This window comes from Cervus canadensis, chromosome 18 (genome assembly GCF_019320065.1).
Source record: "Cervus canadensis isolate Bull #8, Minnesota chromosome 18, ASM1932006v1, whole genome shotgun sequence".
Classification (NCBI taxonomy): domain Eukaryota; kingdom Metazoa; phylum Chordata; class Mammalia; order Artiodactyla; family Cervidae; genus Cervus; species Cervus canadensis.
Genome location: NC_057403.1, coordinates 51,742,184 through 51,760,598, shown reverse-complemented (window position 1 = coordinate 51,760,598; position 18,415 = coordinate 51,742,184). Strand labels below are relative to the sequence as shown.

General features: G+C 53.3%; 1 protein-coding gene across 9 annotated transcripts in view; it reads left to right on the top strand.

Annotated features, from left to right (window-relative positions):
- The window catches only part of LOC122420576 (BTG3 associated nuclear protein), a 68,987-nt gene that overhangs the window by 49,728 nt on the left and 844 nt on the right, over positions 1 to 18,415 (top strand). For 4 of the 9 annotated variants that reach the window (XM_043435820.1, XM_043435824.1, XM_043435815.1 and 1 more), the window contains 4 exons: positions 2,251 to 2,381; positions 3,836 to 3,907; positions 5,776 to 5,814; positions 17,285 to 17,524. In XM_043435820.1, the coding sequence (XP_043291755.1) occupies positions 2,251 to 2,381; positions 3,836 to 3,907; positions 5,776 to 5,814; positions 17,285 to 17,524 (482 nt within the window). The remainder of the gene's footprint in view (positions 1 to 2,250; positions 2,382 to 3,835; positions 3,908 to 5,775; positions 5,815 to 17,284; positions 17,525 to 18,415) is intronic. The other 5 variants (XM_043435822.1, XM_043435819.1, XM_043435821.1 and 2 more) reach the window with 3 other exon arrangements.

The following is an 18,415-nucleotide window of genomic DNA, read 5'->3' as shown; positions in this document are numbered from 1 at the left end:
GGGCCCCTTCCTCAGACACTGGAGCCCTTAGAATTTTGAGAGAAACACAGAACAGCACTTTCTTCTTTTGTCAAAGTTTCTGTAACTTCCTGTTGACTTGACGTTTTTCTGTCTTAACTCACTGCCTACTTGGCTCAAACTTGATATGCACAGGGTGGTTGGTTGAAGGGCCTCTGGGATTTTGTACTGATCTTCCTGCGTACTCGAGGCCCGACACAGCCAATCTGGTACCTAAGGCTCTTCTGGTGACAGACATAATCCAGGAACGTGTCATTCAGCCAGGATTCCGCAAATTTGGGCTCCGTAGTAATTCCAGCTGGGGTTGTCTTGTTTACTTCTGAATTATCAGCACACAGAAGAGGAACTGACAAGTAAATGCTGTCTGTGAGCATCTGAGCCAAGTCTGCTCTCTTTAAAGCTGGATTAGTACTGCCAGTTTGAGCACAAACCACCACATCACTAGTTTTAAGGGACTTTTAAGGTATCAATTTATTAAAACCTCTGCATTTCACACTCCTGTCTGGCAACACTGTGTGAGTTTGTATATGTGCTTGAGTTTAAGGGGCTGCCCTTTATTGTGTGAACACCCCCAGCACTTTCCCTTCAGCTCTTGTTGGGGAGCATCCGTGTAGGGCCAAGAACGTGAGGGTTGCAGGGAACCAGCCTCCGACCTTGTGTCTCTCTGGACGTGGAGGAGCACCAGCCAGTGGGGCAAGGCCTTTGAGGGGCTGCCCTTTCTATGTCTTTCTGCTGGGAGCAGCTTGGGGGGGGGGGCGGGAATCTTCCCTCAGCAGGAAACCTTGTCTCCCATCACTTGCCTTAGCTCTTGGATTGTTCTTGGATCGCAAACAAGTAACCGAGGCCCATTTTTCCACTGGATGTTGATATCAGTATAGATTATAAAACATGGATTTAAATTGGTTTTCACGAAGTTGCATGCTTGTAGGGAGCTATTGATTGTGTGGTTAGTTCAGTAACTTTAATTTGAGGTTTCTGATGTGTTGCACGTGTTACCATTTTAATGCTGTTATATTGTAAGTTTTTAAAAGGTAGTCAGTGGAGTCTATACCATGTCAGGCTGATATGCACTGTTAAGCTATCAAAAGTGCATGAAAAGTCTGTTCTTTGAGAATCAGATGTTTCGTATCTTTTTCATACTTCCATTCACGTCCGTATTCTACTTCTCAAGGAGTTTCACTCTAATATGTCTTTACCTTTAGAAGTTTTTTGAGTAATTCATTCTTAGGAAGTGAAAGTGAAAGTCGCTCAGTCGTGTCCAACTCTTTGCAACCCATGGAGACTATCCAGTCCATGGAATTCTCCAGGCCAGAATACTGGAGTGGGTAGCCTTTCCCTTCTCCAGGGGATCTTCCCAACCCAGGGATCAAACCCAGGTCTCTCACATTGCAGGCAGATTCTTTACCAACTGAGTTATCAGGGCAGCCCTAATCCATTCTTTACAACAAAAATATTTTATGTACATTGATAATGAAAATTTTTTTGAGTCTTAATGTTCTAAGTGTATAAGAAAATTCTCAAAAAAAAAAAAAAAAAAGAAAATTCTCCTGGTTGAGATAGCATTGTGATTAAAAGTGGTACACATGAAAACAAACGTGTCTCATTTTGGGTTAAACATGTAAAGCACACTACTTGGCTTCCCTGGTGGCTCAGCAATAAAGCATCTGCCTGCAATACAGGAGACCCCGGTTCGATCCTTGGGCCAGGAAGATCCCCTGGAGAAGGAAATGGCAACCCACTCTAGTCTTCTTGCCTGGAGAATCTCACGGATAGAGGAGCCTGGCAGGCTGTAGTCCATGGCATTGCAAAGAGTTGGACACAACTGAGCAACTAAGCAACAACAAAACTTGTATTGGAAAGTTTACCTTTAATTGAGTTAGTGGGGCTTTTCCCCCAAATAATCCATGGACCAATCCTACTTTGGGCTGGTCTGAAACAGAGTTTAATGTCTACTTTCTTCCTGTTTTTCATTTTTGTTGCTTCGTCTGAGGAGCTTCACTTATACCCAGTGGGTGGCTGGGAACCTCCCTGTTTGGGGGTGGTCAGTTCTTCATCTCTGTCCACAGGTCAGAAATCTCTGCTGTGTGAACAGCTGCTGCTCGTGATGCTGCACATCCAGGAGCTGCCAAGTCCAGGATGGAGGGCTTCCCCTCCCTCCCTGTGGGGGCAGGGGAAGGCGGAGGTGGGCTCAGCCTGGGCTGATCTCTCAGGCACATGTGTACCTCTCTGCAGAGACCATGATGAGCACGCCGCCACCCACCAGTGAGCTGCAGCAGCCGCCCCCACAGGCCCTGCACTACGCCCTGGCCAATGCCCAGCAGGTCCAGATCCACCAGATCGGGGAAGACGGGCAGGTCCAAGTAGTATGTACTTCTCTCCAGTCTGCCCTCGTGAGCGGGAGGGGAGGGGAGGTTGAGGGGCACGACCAGCTTTTCCTGCAGTTCTGGACCCCACTGACAGCTTGGGGGAAGGTTCCAGTGACAAATCAAAGCAGAAGCAGTCAAGGTAGTCCTCCTACATCTCACACATACCCACCCCTTATGGTCCCTGCAACTCTGCGCTTCTGCCAGTCTTCCTGGGGGCACCATGATGTGTCCTAGGTATTTCCTCAGCTCAGAAGCACAGGCACCCTGTACTGAGGGCCAGTGGAGGAAGCTGGAGGCCTTAGCGTGTAGCCTCTTTGGATTGGGTGACAGGTGCCCCTCCGCGTGGCACCCAGCCCACCCCGCCTGCCTGGCTTTGCCTCGTGCGCTGCTTGCCCAGGTGGACATCCCTCCCAACCCTTCGTGGGTCCCGTGGCCAAGGAGAGCAGGCAGGAACTCCCTGGGGATCCTGGGGGTGCTTCGTCACCCAGCCTTCTTGCCAGCAGGCTTGTGGCAGGGTGGCCTCCTGGACACCTGGTTAGATGCCGCACTCCATACACCGTCTGGAGAAGGAGTGCTTCCTGAGAGCACAGGGGGCACTTGTGAGGGGCATGTCTTCTGGGGGAGGCAGAGCAACTACAAACAGTGGTTCTTTGTTTGGCTGACAGTCCCAGAGGCAGTGACTCTTATCTCATTAGTGAGGTAGCTCTCTGAAAGAATTCCAGAATAGAAAACTGTGATGCAGGGTTTACATAGACGTGGTAACATGAAAACCACAGAGAAATCTTCCCTGGTTTACTTTCAGGCCCATTTTGGTTAAGGTGAATTTTAAATAAGATAATGTATATTCATTTCATTGAGCAAAGTTAAAATTTACAGTTATAATTTGTCTGCCTGTACCTGCAGACATTTTACTTGGAGTCTTTATTCTTTGGAACAATATTTATTAATGTTTACTTCAGCTGTTTACATAGTCATTGATTTAAAGAGTTGACTGACCTGTTCTCTCTGTGGACATGGGTACAATAGCCACCGACCTTTCTGGTCATGATGCTGTGTGGCCTCGTGCACCCCCAGGTTACTAGGGGCCCTTCCTGAAAGTCCACGGTTTCTGGTCCCTCCCGGTTGATAGTACGGTTTAAAAAAAAAAAGCCAAAAACTTTTCAGTTTTCTGGAAAATTTTGGTTCCTCCTCTTTTCTGTGTGTCCTTCACATTTTTAAATTTGCTCGTTTAGTGACATTTAAAGATTCAGCAGAGTTTTCCTAGGCCTCGCTGCCCCTTTAAGAATGACTGCAAAGTAAAGTGGTCCTTTGGGAGGCGGGTCAGTAGCTCACACAGTGCTTTGTGGCCCTGGCCGCTCCGGCCTCCACTCCCTTGTCCTGAGCTGTGAGGGTGAGCCAGGAGCGAGTGTCTCTTGTCTGCCCTGATGCTTCCTGTGTCTTCTCTTCTGCGGATCCCACAGGGCCACCTACACATCGCCCAGGTGCCTCAGGGGGAGCAGGTGCAGATCACGCAGGACAGTGAGGTGAGTCTGCCAGCCGGCCCGGGGCCCACACGCCCCCTCCACTCCGACCTCTGCAGTGTGCACGACCACTGGGCTGCCCCGGGTGACACGGGCATCCATCAGGGACCCCCTGACGCCTGCTTCTGGGGCACAGACTTGAGGCCCGCCTGCCCTCTGGGCCTTCCTGCCCTGGCTGCGCCTGTGGCCATTAGGGTTTGTTTCTGGACACTTGCTGTACGGAGGCTTTTGCTCCTGGCGGGCTGCCCTCTGGACCGCTGTCTCGTCTGAGATGCAGACCTTCCTGCACTCCAGCCCAGGGGTGGGAGGAGCATAAGAGGGTTGCCCCAGACTGCGGCCTCCCTGTTCTCCCCACCGATCTTGGCTCCCTCTGCTCGGGGGGCTGGTGCCCGCCTTGAGAGGGTAGGAGTCCCGTGAGAGAGTACATGTAGGCCTGTGAGCCGCCGCAGCTTTCTCTGGCCCTGCCCTGGCCACCCATCCTGGCCTCTCCCCATGGGCATCCTCCTTACCGCTGCCCATAGTAAGGATGGAGGCAGGGGCTTCCGGCTGCACGCCTGCCCTCTGTGTTTGTGGCGGCTGCCACGGGGTGCCTGGCTTGGGAAGGTCAGCCTGATGCCCACCTTCTTCTCAAAGGAGAGGCTGAAGGGCTGGGGCTGGGGGCCGTCCATTCTGGCCATCGTGGTTCCCTGCACCTTGTCCAGGACCCTGAACCCACACCCTGACCTTTGACTCTTGACCTTTGTGCCCAGTGTGGGTGGAGCTGAGGGATGGGCTTGCTTCCTGCTTCAGGGCTATTGCCCCCTAACCTCTGGGTCCCAGGTCCCAGGAGAGACATTCATAAGGGTGCGTCTGTGATCTCACACAGAGCAGTAGGTTGTGGGGGCCAGGGTGGGGGAACAGGCTGCAAGCTAAGCGGGGGCACCCCCAGGAGTGTGGGGGCCTCCCTTTACTGGGCACGGGTGAGGGGCCACACCCACAGGGCCAGGCATCCCCCGGCTCACCTGCCTTGCCACCTCCCTCGACGGGGGCTCTTGAAGGAAAACTGCAAGGATGGGAAAAGGAGGAGGCAATGTGCATTGCTTTTATATTGTCACTGAAGTACTTCTAAATTTCAATTTTTATTATCAATTTTACTCACGTTCTCTCCAGTTTCCTTAACTGAATCCTTTGTCCATAGAACCTAGTGTTTTTTGCTTCCATTAGGAATTGGGCACACTAAATTAGAAGCAATTGCTGATAGTATAATGATTGCTTTGTAATAAGTTACAGCAGGCAGTTAGTGTTCTTATCACATTAAAACTTTACCTTGTTCATTTAAAAATTAGGTAATTATTTTGTCAAAGTGAGGATATCTGTAGAGAGATGTTTAACAGAGCCTACCAGACTTAAAGCAAATATTTTTTTAAATCAGTGAAAATGGATTTGCAGCTGATGAGATCCTGGTATCCTTGTGGTCTGGTTAATTGCATTGTGTCCCATATGTTTCCTGGTTGCAGTAATGCCACGTGATGTGTCAGGTGTCTCGTGGGGGAGTATGGGACCTCTCTGGGCTACTTTAAATTCTTACTGTGAGTCTAAGACTGGTTCCAAGTAAAAAGTTAGGAGAAAATAACATTTTCATTTGGAGTCAGGGTTGGGGGTTAGGTACAATGTTTTTTAATTGGTTTGCTTTGTTTTTCTAAGAAAAAATAGTATTTGTAAATGTAGCTTAAGTATTTTGAGGTTTTTATGGCTATGGAGGATTGTGTTTTTGTAGAATGGATGTTAACAGTCCTGCTGATTCTCACAAACAGCCTGGGGACATTCCTGCCTCTGTCTCTTGAGTCTTGAAGCATTGTCTTTGATTGTTTTTGTTTTCATCCGTTTTGTAGGGCAATCTGCAGATACACCACGTGGGACAGGATGGGCAGGTAAGTGCTCACTTGTGGTGGGTCCCAGCTTGTTGTGCAGTCTCTGTCTGCCAGTATAAGGCAGGTTTTGTTCCCATTTATTTCTGTCAAACTCCAACCACTGCTGTTTTCTTCTGGTCCTGAGAGAAAGACACTGAAGCCCTCACTGAGCTCACCTGATGTGAACTGTCCAGAGCTGTGGAGTCCCCAGGCCGTCTAAAGACCCAGGGGCCTGCTCTGTGTAGGGCTCCTCCTGGGGCTGGAGCTAGGCTGTCCCCCCAACCCCTTGGTCCTCATGTAGGCTCCCCACGTGGCCTGGGGCCTCACAGCATGGTGGCCGGGCCCCCAGGGGATGTGGCCAGCTTTTGAGAGCTGGGACACAGACACGCAGGCCCTGAAGTGACCACGCTTCTGAGGGTGGTCTGGTCTATCTGTGTCCTGCTCTGAATCGGGAGGACGAGCTGTGAGGTGGTCGGCAGGGAGGCATGTGGCATCTCTCGGCACCCACGCTGGGCCCCGTGTGGGTTGACCATGAGCTGCTGAAGGGCAGGACTGTGTCCTTCCTGTAGAGGCAGGGTCCTGCCCAAGCGCCAGGAAAGGCCTGGCAGATTCCCATGGAGACGGTTGGTGGGTGATTCACGCACCTTAAGTCCTGAAAGTGAGCCTCCTGCTCAGGCTAGTGGGTTGGCAGTTAGCCTGTCAGCCCTAGCATCGACCTCAGCCCACCCACCCAAGTGGCATAAAATCTGCATTGAGAAACTTGACACAACTATTAACTGTGTGCTCTGTTGTTGGGGCAACTTGGCCGATGATAAAAGTTGGGTGCATTTTTTATGCTTAGAGTGTATCGTTAAGATTTTGTTGAACTGTTGTTGTTCAGTTGCTCAGTTGTGTCCAACTCTTTGTGACCCCGTGGACTGCAGCACACCAGGTTTCCCTGTCCTGCACCATCTCCAGGAGCTTGCTCAAACTCAAGTCTGTTGAGTTGGTGATGCCATCCAACCATCTCATCTTCTGTCGTCCCATTCTTCTCCTGTCTTCAGTCTTTGCCAGCATCAGGGTCTTTTCTGATGAGTTGGCTCTTTGCATCAGGTGGCCAAAGTGTTGGAACTTCAGCTTTAGCATCAATCCTTCCAGTGAATATTCAGGATTGATTTCCTTTAGGGTTGACTGTTTAATCTCCTTGCTGTCCACGGGACTCACAAGTGTCTTCTCCAGGACCACAGTTCAAAAGCATCAGTTCTTCAGTGGTCAGCCTTCTTTATGGTCCAGCTCTCACATCCATACATGACTACTGGAAAAACCGTAGCTTTGACTAGACAGATCTTTGTTGGCAAAGTAATGTCTCTGCTTTTCAATACATTGTCTAGGTTTCTCACAGCTTTTCTTCCAAGGAGCAAGCGTCTTTTAATTTCATGGCTGCAGTAACCATCTGCAGTGATTTTGGAGCCCAAGAAAATAAACTCACTGTTTCCATTGTTTCCCCGTCTATTTGCCATGAAGTGATGGGACCGGATGCCATGATCTTAGTTTTTTGAACGTTGAGTTATAAGCCGGCTTTTTCACTCTCCTCTCACCTTCATCAAGAGGCTCTTTAGTTCCTTTTTGCTTTAGTCTTAAGATGTCTTTTTCTGCATTAAAAAAATTGAGATTTAAAAAAATCTAGAGTTATACAATTTCTGATGTACGTTTTATATTCTTTTCATCTTGGTTTGGGGGGAGCTTAAGAAAACAAAGCAAAGACCCCAGCATTTATTCGTGTGATTAAAAGTCGTGCTCCCGAGCAGGCTGTTTGGAAGAGGCACCTCTGTTTCCAGGGCTTGTCAGCGCCCAAGAACAGTGTGTTCCTCAGAGGGCACTGGCGCCTCTTTCTGTCAGTACCACTGTTGACCATGAAGTGTGTGAGGAAGGTAAGAGCAGACCCGTGGGCTGTGTCCTGCTTGTGGCACTGTGCGTTCAGCAGGCGCCTGGGTGTGGAGCCAGGGGATCTGTGGGTCAGGCGACGATGACCTAGTAGGATGTCTCTACCCTGTCATCAGGCAGCATCGTACCTGTTGAAACATTTGAATTGGGTCCGATTTTTTGTCTGTATTTTGGGGGTTTTTGCCACGTGAGGAATCTTTTAAAAGACTGCAGTGTTAGTCATGCTCTTTGTATTGGGAACCATGAAATGGTTTAATACTGTTTCAACTAGATGTGTATTTTGGTAGAAGATTTTTATTTTTTTTACAGTTGTGGTTAACGTAATCTAAAATGTGTATGAAAAAGGTTTATGTGCGTTTGCAGGCTGAATGACATCAGGACACTTGGAAACCTGGGAGATGGGTGTGTTCTGGTAAGCCCATCTCTGTAGAGATGAATATGCCAGACACACACAAATATATACACACACACACACACACACGGTTCACGTGTCTTACAGAAAATCAGGCTGCGTGGTGATGTGTCCACGTTCCCCTTGTCTTGCATCCATGAGATGTTTTCTCGGGATCTAGATAAACAGCTCTAGCATCTCTGAGACTCCAAAGCCTCTCTCGACATCGTTGGCTTTTGTGTGCGTCCTTGTACTTTGGTTAAAAGTGAATTTCAGTAGCTTTCAGAATTTTTTCCGTAAAATGAGGCCTTTAAAACCCAGCTGGGAAGAAGATTAGAAGAGATGGGAAGCATCCAACATTTTATGTGTAGATCTTTTTTGGAGTGGATGAGAAGAAGGGCTGTGTGTGGAGGGGGTGGGGTGTGGTATGGTGTGTGTGCAGGGTCCTTTATCTGTGGCTTTGGAGCAGTCTCTGCCATCCCTGGGGTTCCAGTCCACTGTTAATGGTCTGTGACACCTTGCCACCAGCACGCACTGTCGCTTCACTTCTAAGAAAAATGTTTCCTTTAAGAAAAGGCGTTCCTGCCAAAACGCAGACACACATCTTGGAGAACCTAGGTAGCTTGGGATTAATCCCTCTCAGAAAAGCCTTCTCTACCAGAAACGGTGGAAAATGTAGTTTAATCTATAAAAGGTCAGATGCAGAGAAAGTTTGATGTTGACTGGTTCCCAGAAATATCCTAGAGAAGTCACAGAAGCAGCCCTGCGTCTTCTGTCTCACTGAGCGTGGAGCTGTGGGCCATCACCCTGCCTGAGGCAGCTGGCTCCGTTGGCCCTGGTCTCCTGCTCCCTGTTCCATTCCTCAGGAATCCTGGTCCCCCGAGGGGGCTTGGGACTGTGGGAGGGCACCCAGCACCCAGGATTCACTGTTCGGTGTCTCCTGGGCCTGTGGGCAGCAGGGAAGGCAGCTTCAGGCTGAGGGTAACTAGTTAGTGCCGCCAGCATGTCAGTCTACGCCTGTTACCTGTCCCCGGAGTTGTGCCACACAAGATGGTTTCAGGTTGGACAAGGCCAGGAGGAAGTTGACTGAGATTTGGGCTGGAAACCTATGGTAGTGCTTTTAAGAAGAAGTTGCATGTTGTAGTGACTTACATACATGTTTCCAGTATTGTAGATTGTTGGAATCACATTGTCTTTGGAGGCTCATGTTGGTTGAGGCCAAGTAGCTTTACAGTAAAACCGCCAAGGCTGTTCCTGTTGTTGGATGATCGCCCACAGCCCTGAACTCCTTTGGTCAAGTCTCACCTCAAAGGCTTTGACTCCAGACAGTCAAGGGAGGAGAGACAGGCCTTCAAATTGGAGAATCATTTCTGATCCATTTTATCATTTTCAAATATTTGTTGGAAATGTTCAATTAAATAGCTTTGATTCCATTAGATCGAAACTTTATTCATTTCTATTCTTCACCCACCCACTGTGTAGTGTGACTTTTCCGCACTCAGTGATTCCTTGTTGGTGAGTGAGTGCAGTAGCATTAGTTAACTGTAAGATACCTGTTGGTTGAAGGTATTTTGCTGCACTTTTGTTTTTAAGCCATTTTAAAATGTACCATATGTCCATTGATGATTTTAGACATGAGTTATTACCTGGAAATGTACAGAGGAGAGCTTACCTGAAACTCACCACTCAGTAGACTGAAAAATGGTGACTTCTGAGTAATTCCAGATTTGTTTTCAGTGCGGTCTAAGTTGTAAAGCTTTCTCTGCACAGGAAAGCTTGGTGATTTCTCTGGAGGCTTCTGAAGCGCTTCTGCCCCTGCCTGTTTCCTGAGAGGGGCCTGCGGGCAGCAGAGCCCACGCTGGTGCTGGGCCAGCGTCCTGGCGTCTGGGTGATGGCACAGAGCAGCTAAGGGTCCTTCCCCGAGAATTCTGCTCCAGACGCCGTCAGGGAGCTGCTGTCCTCCAGAACAAAGCGAGATACCCCTCCTGCTCCACAAGCTGACTTTCTCAGTTTCTGGTTTGGCGGAGGGTGGCTGGAAGCCGAGCCCTTTGATGGGGCGGCCCCATGAAGTGCTGGCTGTCTCTCCAGATGGTTCCCTTCTTTACAGTCGAGGGGACGGGAGACGGGAGGTGCCGTGGGGACGTGTCCCTCCTGTCTGCCAGGCCCCAGCTTGTCCCCCAGCAGACTCCAGGTGCCCTGACCGTCCATGAGGTAGACACTGGAGGACGGTTCTCCATCCTCTCAGCACGGGCGTGTCTGGCCTTGGGGGCTGCAGTCTCAAGGAGGGGTGGCTGCCCTGTGCACAGCGTCTGAGGTTAGACAGTGGACTCGGGCATGTGGGGCCTGGAGTTGGCACTGGGCTGCCCCGCGCCAGGGGGATTGGGACCACCTGAGGGCCGGCAGAGTGAGAGCCGAGCTCTCACAGGGCTGGGACATGAGGGCGCCCTCGGCCATGTGGCCGCAGAGTCACTGCAGTAGAGCGACCTTCCAAACACAGTGTCACTTCCCACTTTTTCCCTCACTTTGTGAGTGAACCTCAGAGTTCTCTTGAGGTTAACTTCACTGTGTGTGTGAGGAATCATTCCTGTAGAAATCAGGGCACAGTGTACGAGACTAAAGCCGCTGCTCTGATGGAGCTGGAGTCTGAGGTCGGCGGGTGGGACCCCAGTCTGGGCCCTGGGGGAGTCGTATTCAGAATGTGGCAGAGCTTCTGCAGCAGAGGTCAACTTCTGGTCCAGAAGGTCCCGAGGAATCAGGATGGCTTCGTCTTCTGCATTTCCTCTAGTCAGGTGCTGAGGTGAACCTACTGCCCCTGAGTAAAGTGAAACTGGTGTGACGTGCCACTGGATTGGAGAGTGTCAGGCACACCTGGCAGGTATTGTGTGTGAGAGGAGGGAGGGAGCGGGTGGAAGGACCCTTGAACTGACAGGTACCTGAGCATGGTAGGCATTCAGGGTAGAAAACTAATCTAGAATTATTTTCATGTGTAAGCAGACACAGTCACTGATGTCAGGGGTGCAGGCTGACATTCCACGTCGACCCCCAAAGTGAACCGAGCAGACGGTTCGCCAAGCGGCCCCACAGTGAGCGTCAGTGCTGCCTCCCGTCGGCCCCTGAGCTGGCCCAGGTGCTGTCAGCCATGTCCCCATAACGTTCCCACGTGACCTGTGCTTGCATGGACACACACACGCACCTGTGCTGAGCAGCAAGGGAAGCGCACACACACACACACATGCTGACAATGAAGGTCCACCCAGACTCTGAGGGTGGCCGCCTTGTGTAGAGTGATACGGCTCGGAGTGGACGCTGACTCTGGAGCAGACACCTCTGACAGATGCTTGACCTGTGGAGGATGGCAGGAACCTCCTAGCTGCACAGGCTGTCTAGACGTGGCTCCAAGAGGCTGGGGAGATACCCAGGGACACTGGCACAGCAGTCAGAGTTTGGCCGAAATAGAAAGGAAAGCGGGGGCTCCTTACAAGTCAGTGTTAAGGACGTATCTGCTGGATGTGTCTTACATTTGGGGTGATGCTTCACTGGTGTCTGAGTTGAGCTTCCCAGAGCTGGAGGGTAACCCCAGGTGGATGAGGACAGACGGGCAGGTGTTCGGCCAGGAGACAAGCTGAAGAGGTGGAGAGAAAGGCTCAAACCCCTTTCTTCACAGAGGCTGGTAGAGAGAGATTACCCTTTAGAGGGAGAGTTCTCTAGAGTCACATGGCGTGGTGAGGTTCCCACTGTCCGGTCTGTGTCCTCCCACTCAGCTCTTGTCTTGCCTAACGCACCTGCCCTCCTGAGTGGTTCTGGCCTAGTGGTGTGCCCAGCGGCCTCGAGAGGTTGCCCAGTGCCTTCAAAGCCTCTTGTGTTTGCTTGTTTTCTCTGGCTCGTGGTCCTGGGCATGTGAGTTAGCCTGAGTCCCCACTTCCTCCCCAGCCGAGGGACGCTCAGGGTAACAAACGAGGACACCTGTGCCCTGTGTCCAGGCTGCAGCTCTTGAGCCGCGGCCCCGGGACCCCTACGGGCCCTGCTCCCCTGCAAGCCCACTGGCCTGGTGGTCCCAGCAGCATGCAGGGCCTACCTGCTCACAGGCAGGCTGGACGATGACCACGGTCGTGTACGTGTCATCCTGACGCTAGCAGCAGGGTGGCGTCTATGCCCCGTGTGCACTGCGGATAGACACGTCACTGGTGGTCAGCTGCACTGTCTCGTGTGAGCCTGGTGTTTCTGATGGCACCTCTGCCTCAGAACGCAGCCCCCAGTTCCCTGTGCAGGGTGCAGGGAGGGCCGGAACGTTTGTCTCCTGTCACCCCATCTGGGTTAGGCGGCTGTAGTCGGGTACCTTTGGGGGGTGCAGATGTGTGCACCACGGGGCTGAAGGCTGGGAGCCTGACACCACGATGCCGGCAAGGACCATCTTGCCGGTTATGTCCCCACATGATTTCCTTGGTGTGCACGTGGGGCGGGGCCCTGTGTCTCACTCTTCCTGGGGAGCATTGAGGCTCACGGGCCCCACCCCACGGCCTCATCTAACCTGTCTCCACTGGCCAGCACGGTGGATCGTTGGGCTTCTAGGATAGAAGGACTCCAGAGCACCCGTCTGTCTCAGGAGGGATGTGGGACGTGGGACAGTGCTGCTCGGGGGAAGAACAGGGTTCATGTGCTTTGGCCCAGAGACCTACTCGACCTTGTGTGTCACATCAGACGTGGCCTCTGGGGGGCGGGGGCAGACAGCTGGGGGGTGTTGAGCACACTCCGGGAAGGGGGCAGTCTTCTGGCAGGGCAGGGGCAGGCGGCTGGGGGGTGTCGAGCAGACTCTGGGGGAGTGTTGAGCAGACTCCGAGGGGTGGGGGCAGGTGGCTGGGGGGGTGTCGAGCAGACTCTGGGGGAGTGTTGAGCAGACTCCAAGGGGTGGGGGCAGGTTGCTGGGGGGGTGTTGAGCAGACTCCGGGGTGGGGGGCAGGGGCAGGCAGCTGGGGGGTGTTGAGCAGACTCTGAGGGGGCAGGGGCAGGTGGCTGCGGGGTGTTGAGCAGACTCCGGGGGGGGCGGGGGCAGGCGGCTGGGGGGTGTCGAGCAGACTCGCGGGGGGGGGAGGCGGGGTCAGGCAGCTGGGGGGCTGCAACCTGGGTGGAGCTGGTCCCAGTGGCTGTTGCTCAGTGGGTCGTTTGCTGAGTGCTCCCTGCTGACTTGAACTTGGTCAGAAGTTCTTTCTTGTCCCATCGCAGTAAACCCAACAGTAATTTTTGTTGTTCTGCTCAGTGAGTTTTCCAAACGAAAGAAGGAAACAGTAGGAGCCAAGTACACGGTTGCGGGGCAGGGGAGCGAGGGAAGCCTGAGCTCTGCTTCCTGGTCGTCCGCATCCTCGATGGGCGTTTTAGCCATGAGGGTGACGGAGGGCACAGTCTCCCTTCTCCAGGGACAGGGTAGTGCTTGTACCCTGTGTAATTAAAGCTTGTCTTGTTTTCCTGCTCCATCTCACCCACTCCCTACCCACTCCATCTGCCTCTTCTAGAAGCCTGAGGCCTGGCGCCCACAGGGAGGTGGCAGCTGTGGACTTGACTCTGGCTGAGTTGTTCCATCCTCTCTTCCCCCCTCACCTCCCACTTGACCGGACGGTCTTCAGACTCATGGTTAAGATTTGTTCCCAGGGACGCCGCCTCTGAAATGGTGGGCTGGATAGCACGTGTCTGCAGACTTGCATTTTTGCTTTCTTGTGTTTTTTAGGCTTTGTTTTCCTGCCCCCTGGACTGTGTTTGAGGCTCAGGCTCCGATGTTGCAAGGAGGCACAGAGCAGAGGGCACAGGCTGCTTGTCCTGCCGCCTGCCCTGCGGTGCCGAGACCAGGTCCCCGGGGCATCTCCGTTCGCCCGGGCTATAAATCTGGTTTCTGCTGCTGGCCTGTCAGCTCCGGAAGCGCCAGCTTGCCAGCCTGGCCGTAGGATGTTTCCTAAAGCGTTGGGTCCCTGGTCTGGAGTCCCGACTCCTCCTGTGAGGAATCTCCAGGCTGGGCCTTGCCCTCTGGGCCCCAGGAACATGCAGGAAGTACTGTTTGCTCAGTTCTCTTTGGTTCTGTCCATGTCCACTTGGGTTCCTTGGAGGTTGTGCTGGTGTCTGACCATCCTGGGCAGGAACTCAAAGTGGGATCTGAGGTAGGAGCTTCGTGTTCTCATCCTCGGGTTTAGAGGCTTAGGAATCGTTATTTATTTTTGGCATTTGCTGTACAAACGTATGAAATAGATTTTGTGCTGCTGGGTCTCCTGGCCGGTTGTTGGTTTGGGGCGTCTTCCTCTCGCCTCCTCATCTCTCTGTCATGGGAAAAGCTGCTCTTGAATTAACATCCAGATTTGGAGAAGTCCACTGGTTGAGTTGATTGCATTACCTTAACCAGCTGGGTTCAAGCAGAAACGCACACACCGGTCAGCAACCTTGGCTCCTCCAGGTGGCCTCAGGTGTGGGGTCTGGACCTGTTTCTGGTCACATATCGAAACTGAAAGCTTGTCTTCTGAGTGCTTGAGGGTTTTCTGGTTGGTTTGTGTTTTCGGGTTGTGTGTCTGTGTCTGGGTGGGTTCTTGGTTGGGTTCAGAATTTTGTTTCTAAATATTACTGAAAAGTCTTTGGGTTCCTTGCATTTATTTTAGATTTTGCACCAGTTTCGCATTATCTCAGTTGGGTATTAAACAGAGTTTCAGAATTGGCAGAATGTAGAGAAGAACCAGGTGTGTGCACTCCAAAAAAACAACGCTGGTAGATCCAGGGTTCCCTCGGTCGGCTGCTCCCCATCCACGCCCGCTGCCATTTTTCTTTGGTCTGAAAATAACAGGCTGTGCTCCAGAAACACGCAGGAAGCTCGCAACCGAGGCCAGTCAGGTGGCGTGAGCCACACCCGAGTCCACAAAGGCGTGGCCCCTGGCATGCTGCTCCTGGCTGCTATCCCAGGACTTCGCTGCTGCCCAGTTAGATGTTCCTCCTGGCCCAGCCCCCACCCCACCCCGCCCAGCGGCCTGCGAGCAGGAAGGGGCCACAGCTCGCTGCTGGGAGAAGTGGGAGCCGGTCCAGGTGTCCTGGGCCCTTGCCATCCCACAGGACCTCCGACTGCGGGCTGGCCCCCTGCCAGAGTGAGGCTCCCGGCTGGTGTCCAGCGGGCTCACAGCCTTGGGTGCTGCGGGGATCCTGCTGCTTTGAGCTAAAGACTTGATGTCAGCAGGCATCCTCGTCACCCGTTAGGATCCAGGTCAGCACGTCCCGTCCCCGCTGGACCGAGTTTCGGGAGGCTGCATGGCCCAGCCTGGGGTGTCTGTGCAGTTGGCCTGAGAAGCACTTTGTTCGGTTTGTCCTCCTGGGAGAAGCGCCCTGCTCCTAGTGCTGTGACCGTTGGTGGGGTGTCCACCCCTGCCCCTCCCTCAGGAGAGGACTGGGCTGCAGAACTCCCTGAGGCCCTTAGGGTTGTCCTTTGTGGGGTCATGCGGCCCCGGCCGGGTGGGCTTCCTGGCAGAGCTGTGGTGTCCTAGCTCCCGGTGGGGGGGCTCCTGCCAGAGCCTCAGAGCCAGTGGAGGTGGAGGGCATTGCAGAGCCAGCTTCCTGACCACTCCTCACAGCCTGCTCCTGTCCCAGTCCTGTCCAGCTTTGAGAAGACATGTTCTTAAGTCAGGGGTGAGTGGCACAGCCGGGCTCCTCATGGAGCCACCCTCCCTGCAGGAGGCACTGTCGTCGCCCCTCTTTACCTGCAGGGGTGTGTGTCATGTGACAGCAGAGAGTGCCTAATCTGTGCTGCATTCTTCTGTCCGTGCTGCATTCTTCTGTGCTGCTGTCTAATCTGTAAATCAGGTGCAGTGAGAAAACCACATGTGGCCAGCGTTGCTGCTCTGGGGCTTTGGGGCCCTTGTGAAGTAAGGGAAGCCTGTGACCCCTCGACAGTTGAGACACCACCGAGTGCTCATGAGGCGGGGGCAGCGGGGGGGGGGCACAAGGTCAAAGGTCAGGATGGTGCAGGGTGTCCTCTCGGGGCTCAAAGCAGCAAACCTTAGGACACGTTTATTTCTGGAATTTCCCTTTTACTATTTCTGGACCGCACTTGATTGCGGGTAACTGAAACCTGGGAGGAGAAGGCGGCTTGGTGGGCGGAGCAGCCCTGAAGGCCGGGACACCGGGTGTTTCCTGGTAGAGCCCAGAGGCTGGCCTGGTGGTGCCTTTGCTCCAGGCTCGCTTGCATCCCGTGAGAAGCAGGCTCTCCTCCTCAAGGGAGTCAGAGCCGCTATTCCCAAGGAGACGCTTGTCTCCATTGCCACCCTCGCCCCCCAAGCTGGGGAACAGACCCCTCCCTGCACTTTTTGGTGCCGAGAGCGGCTTTCTTAGAAGAGTCTGGAGGGCCCACAAGGTAAGGATTCGACTCATTCCTGAGTCGCTTATCAAGACCAAACCAGCATGGGAATGTCAAGGGCTTGGTGTTTGGAATGAACTCCCAGTTGAGAACATTTTATTATTTTTATTTACCCTCTAGGCTGGTAATGGGCCTGCCTTCCTTATTATAAATGTTGCATGTTTAGATTCTGGGGTTTCTGACTTTGTAATTCTTAAGATTTAATCAGCTGTGCAGACCGTGTGAAAAGTCACTTCATAGGCAGTGCCGAGAGGAAAAGCTGTTAGAGTACCACGGATGCCTTCCGTTTGTAGGGGTGGCAGCTCATCGCCAGGACCAGAGTGTCATGATTTCATAAGTTTCATTAAAAGATAGTTTTTGACTTGACTTTAAATTCATATATTAAGGGATCTTTCACCAGGACAACAACAACAAAACCAGGACGACGACATAATACCTAACGTGTGTGATCGAGTCTAGGACCTGCGGGGGTGCGAGGTGAGGGCAGGAGAATTACAGGGGCGACAGCAAGGGGGAGCGGCTCACAGAGCATCCCTGCACAGGGCAAGTGCCAGCTGAGCGTCTGCACTGCCCGGCTCACTCCCACTCGGCAGCTCGTCAGTCCCCCACACCTCAGGCGGGCCTCTGTGGGACTCGGGGCCTGCTGATCGCATGCCTGTTTCTGCTCCAGCTCCTGCCAGGGTGACTCCAGGCTGGGGGTCTAGAAGTCTCCAGGTTGCCAGGATATGGCTGCACGTTCAAATCACTGTTGTTCAGTCCTTGAGTCCTGTCCTCTGTGCTGACACGCGTCTCCTCCATGTCTCAAGGTGCTCCAGGGGGCCCAGCTGATAGCCGTAGCTTCTTCGGACCCGGCTGCCACAGGGGTGGACGGCTCGCCGCTCCAGGGCAGCGACATCCAGGTCCAGTACGTCCAGCTGGCGCCGGTGACCGACCACACCGCTGCGGCCCAGGTGGGTCCTCCCTTCGGGAAGTGCACAGGGCCCGGGGCTCCTGCAGGTGTGGACACGCTTGGGCCTTTCTACCTCGGACCTTCTTCCGTGAGGAAGGTAAGTGACCGTGAGAGGCGCCCGTGTGGACCTAGGCTCTCACTTGGGATTCTGTCTCTCGTAAGTGCCTGGAAGTGTGAAGGTGAGAAGTCGGTTCCTGGCCCAGGGACCAGCTTGAAGCCAGTTCTCAGGCACATGTTTACCTATGAGTTTAGAGGCCAAATCAAGTATACCTGAGGCCTTGCTGTTCCTCGGGTTGGGGCAGGGCCAGCCCAGGGTCCGAGGTCCTGCAGGCCCACATGTGGGTTTGTAACCCCCAGTGATGGTACTTAGTCAGGAGACCATCATGGCCTCCCCTGGGTCTGGGGGAGCCAGACCTGGACCCCCATGTGGTGCCCAAGCCCGTAGGACAGGCAGAATCATTGGGGTCTGTCAGGGCGTGGCCAGGCTCAGGCCGCTGGGGTGGGGGTGACATGGGTGTGCTCTCTCAGCGCCCTCAAACCCAGCCCCTCTGGAGGAGGCCTGTGCTGAGCCCTCAGATAGGCGGGCAGACACCCCCACTCCCGCCACCCCCACCGTTGGGAAACACTGTTATGTCCATGGGACGTTTGCACTGAGAAAGCACAGCCTTGAGCCACAGTCGGAGGAGCAGCGCCAGCCCCACCGGGGACTCTGCCTCACCTGCGTGGCCCTGGGACCCATCCAGCTAAAATTCCTGCCAGTTATGCAGGGAGCCCACCTGCATTACCAGTGGCTTAGGCAGTCCAATAAATCGCCAGTCTATCTGGGGGCCCCCATTCTTGGTGGCCGAGATGCGTGGTCAGTGACTTATTCTAAGATTGTATTTTTTCCTTTAACTTATCCTAAACGTGTGAATATGCTGACCACGTGGAGGGTGCCCCCAGTGAGAAGCAGGGTGGGAATGGAACTTCGTGCTGGTGGTGGTGGGCG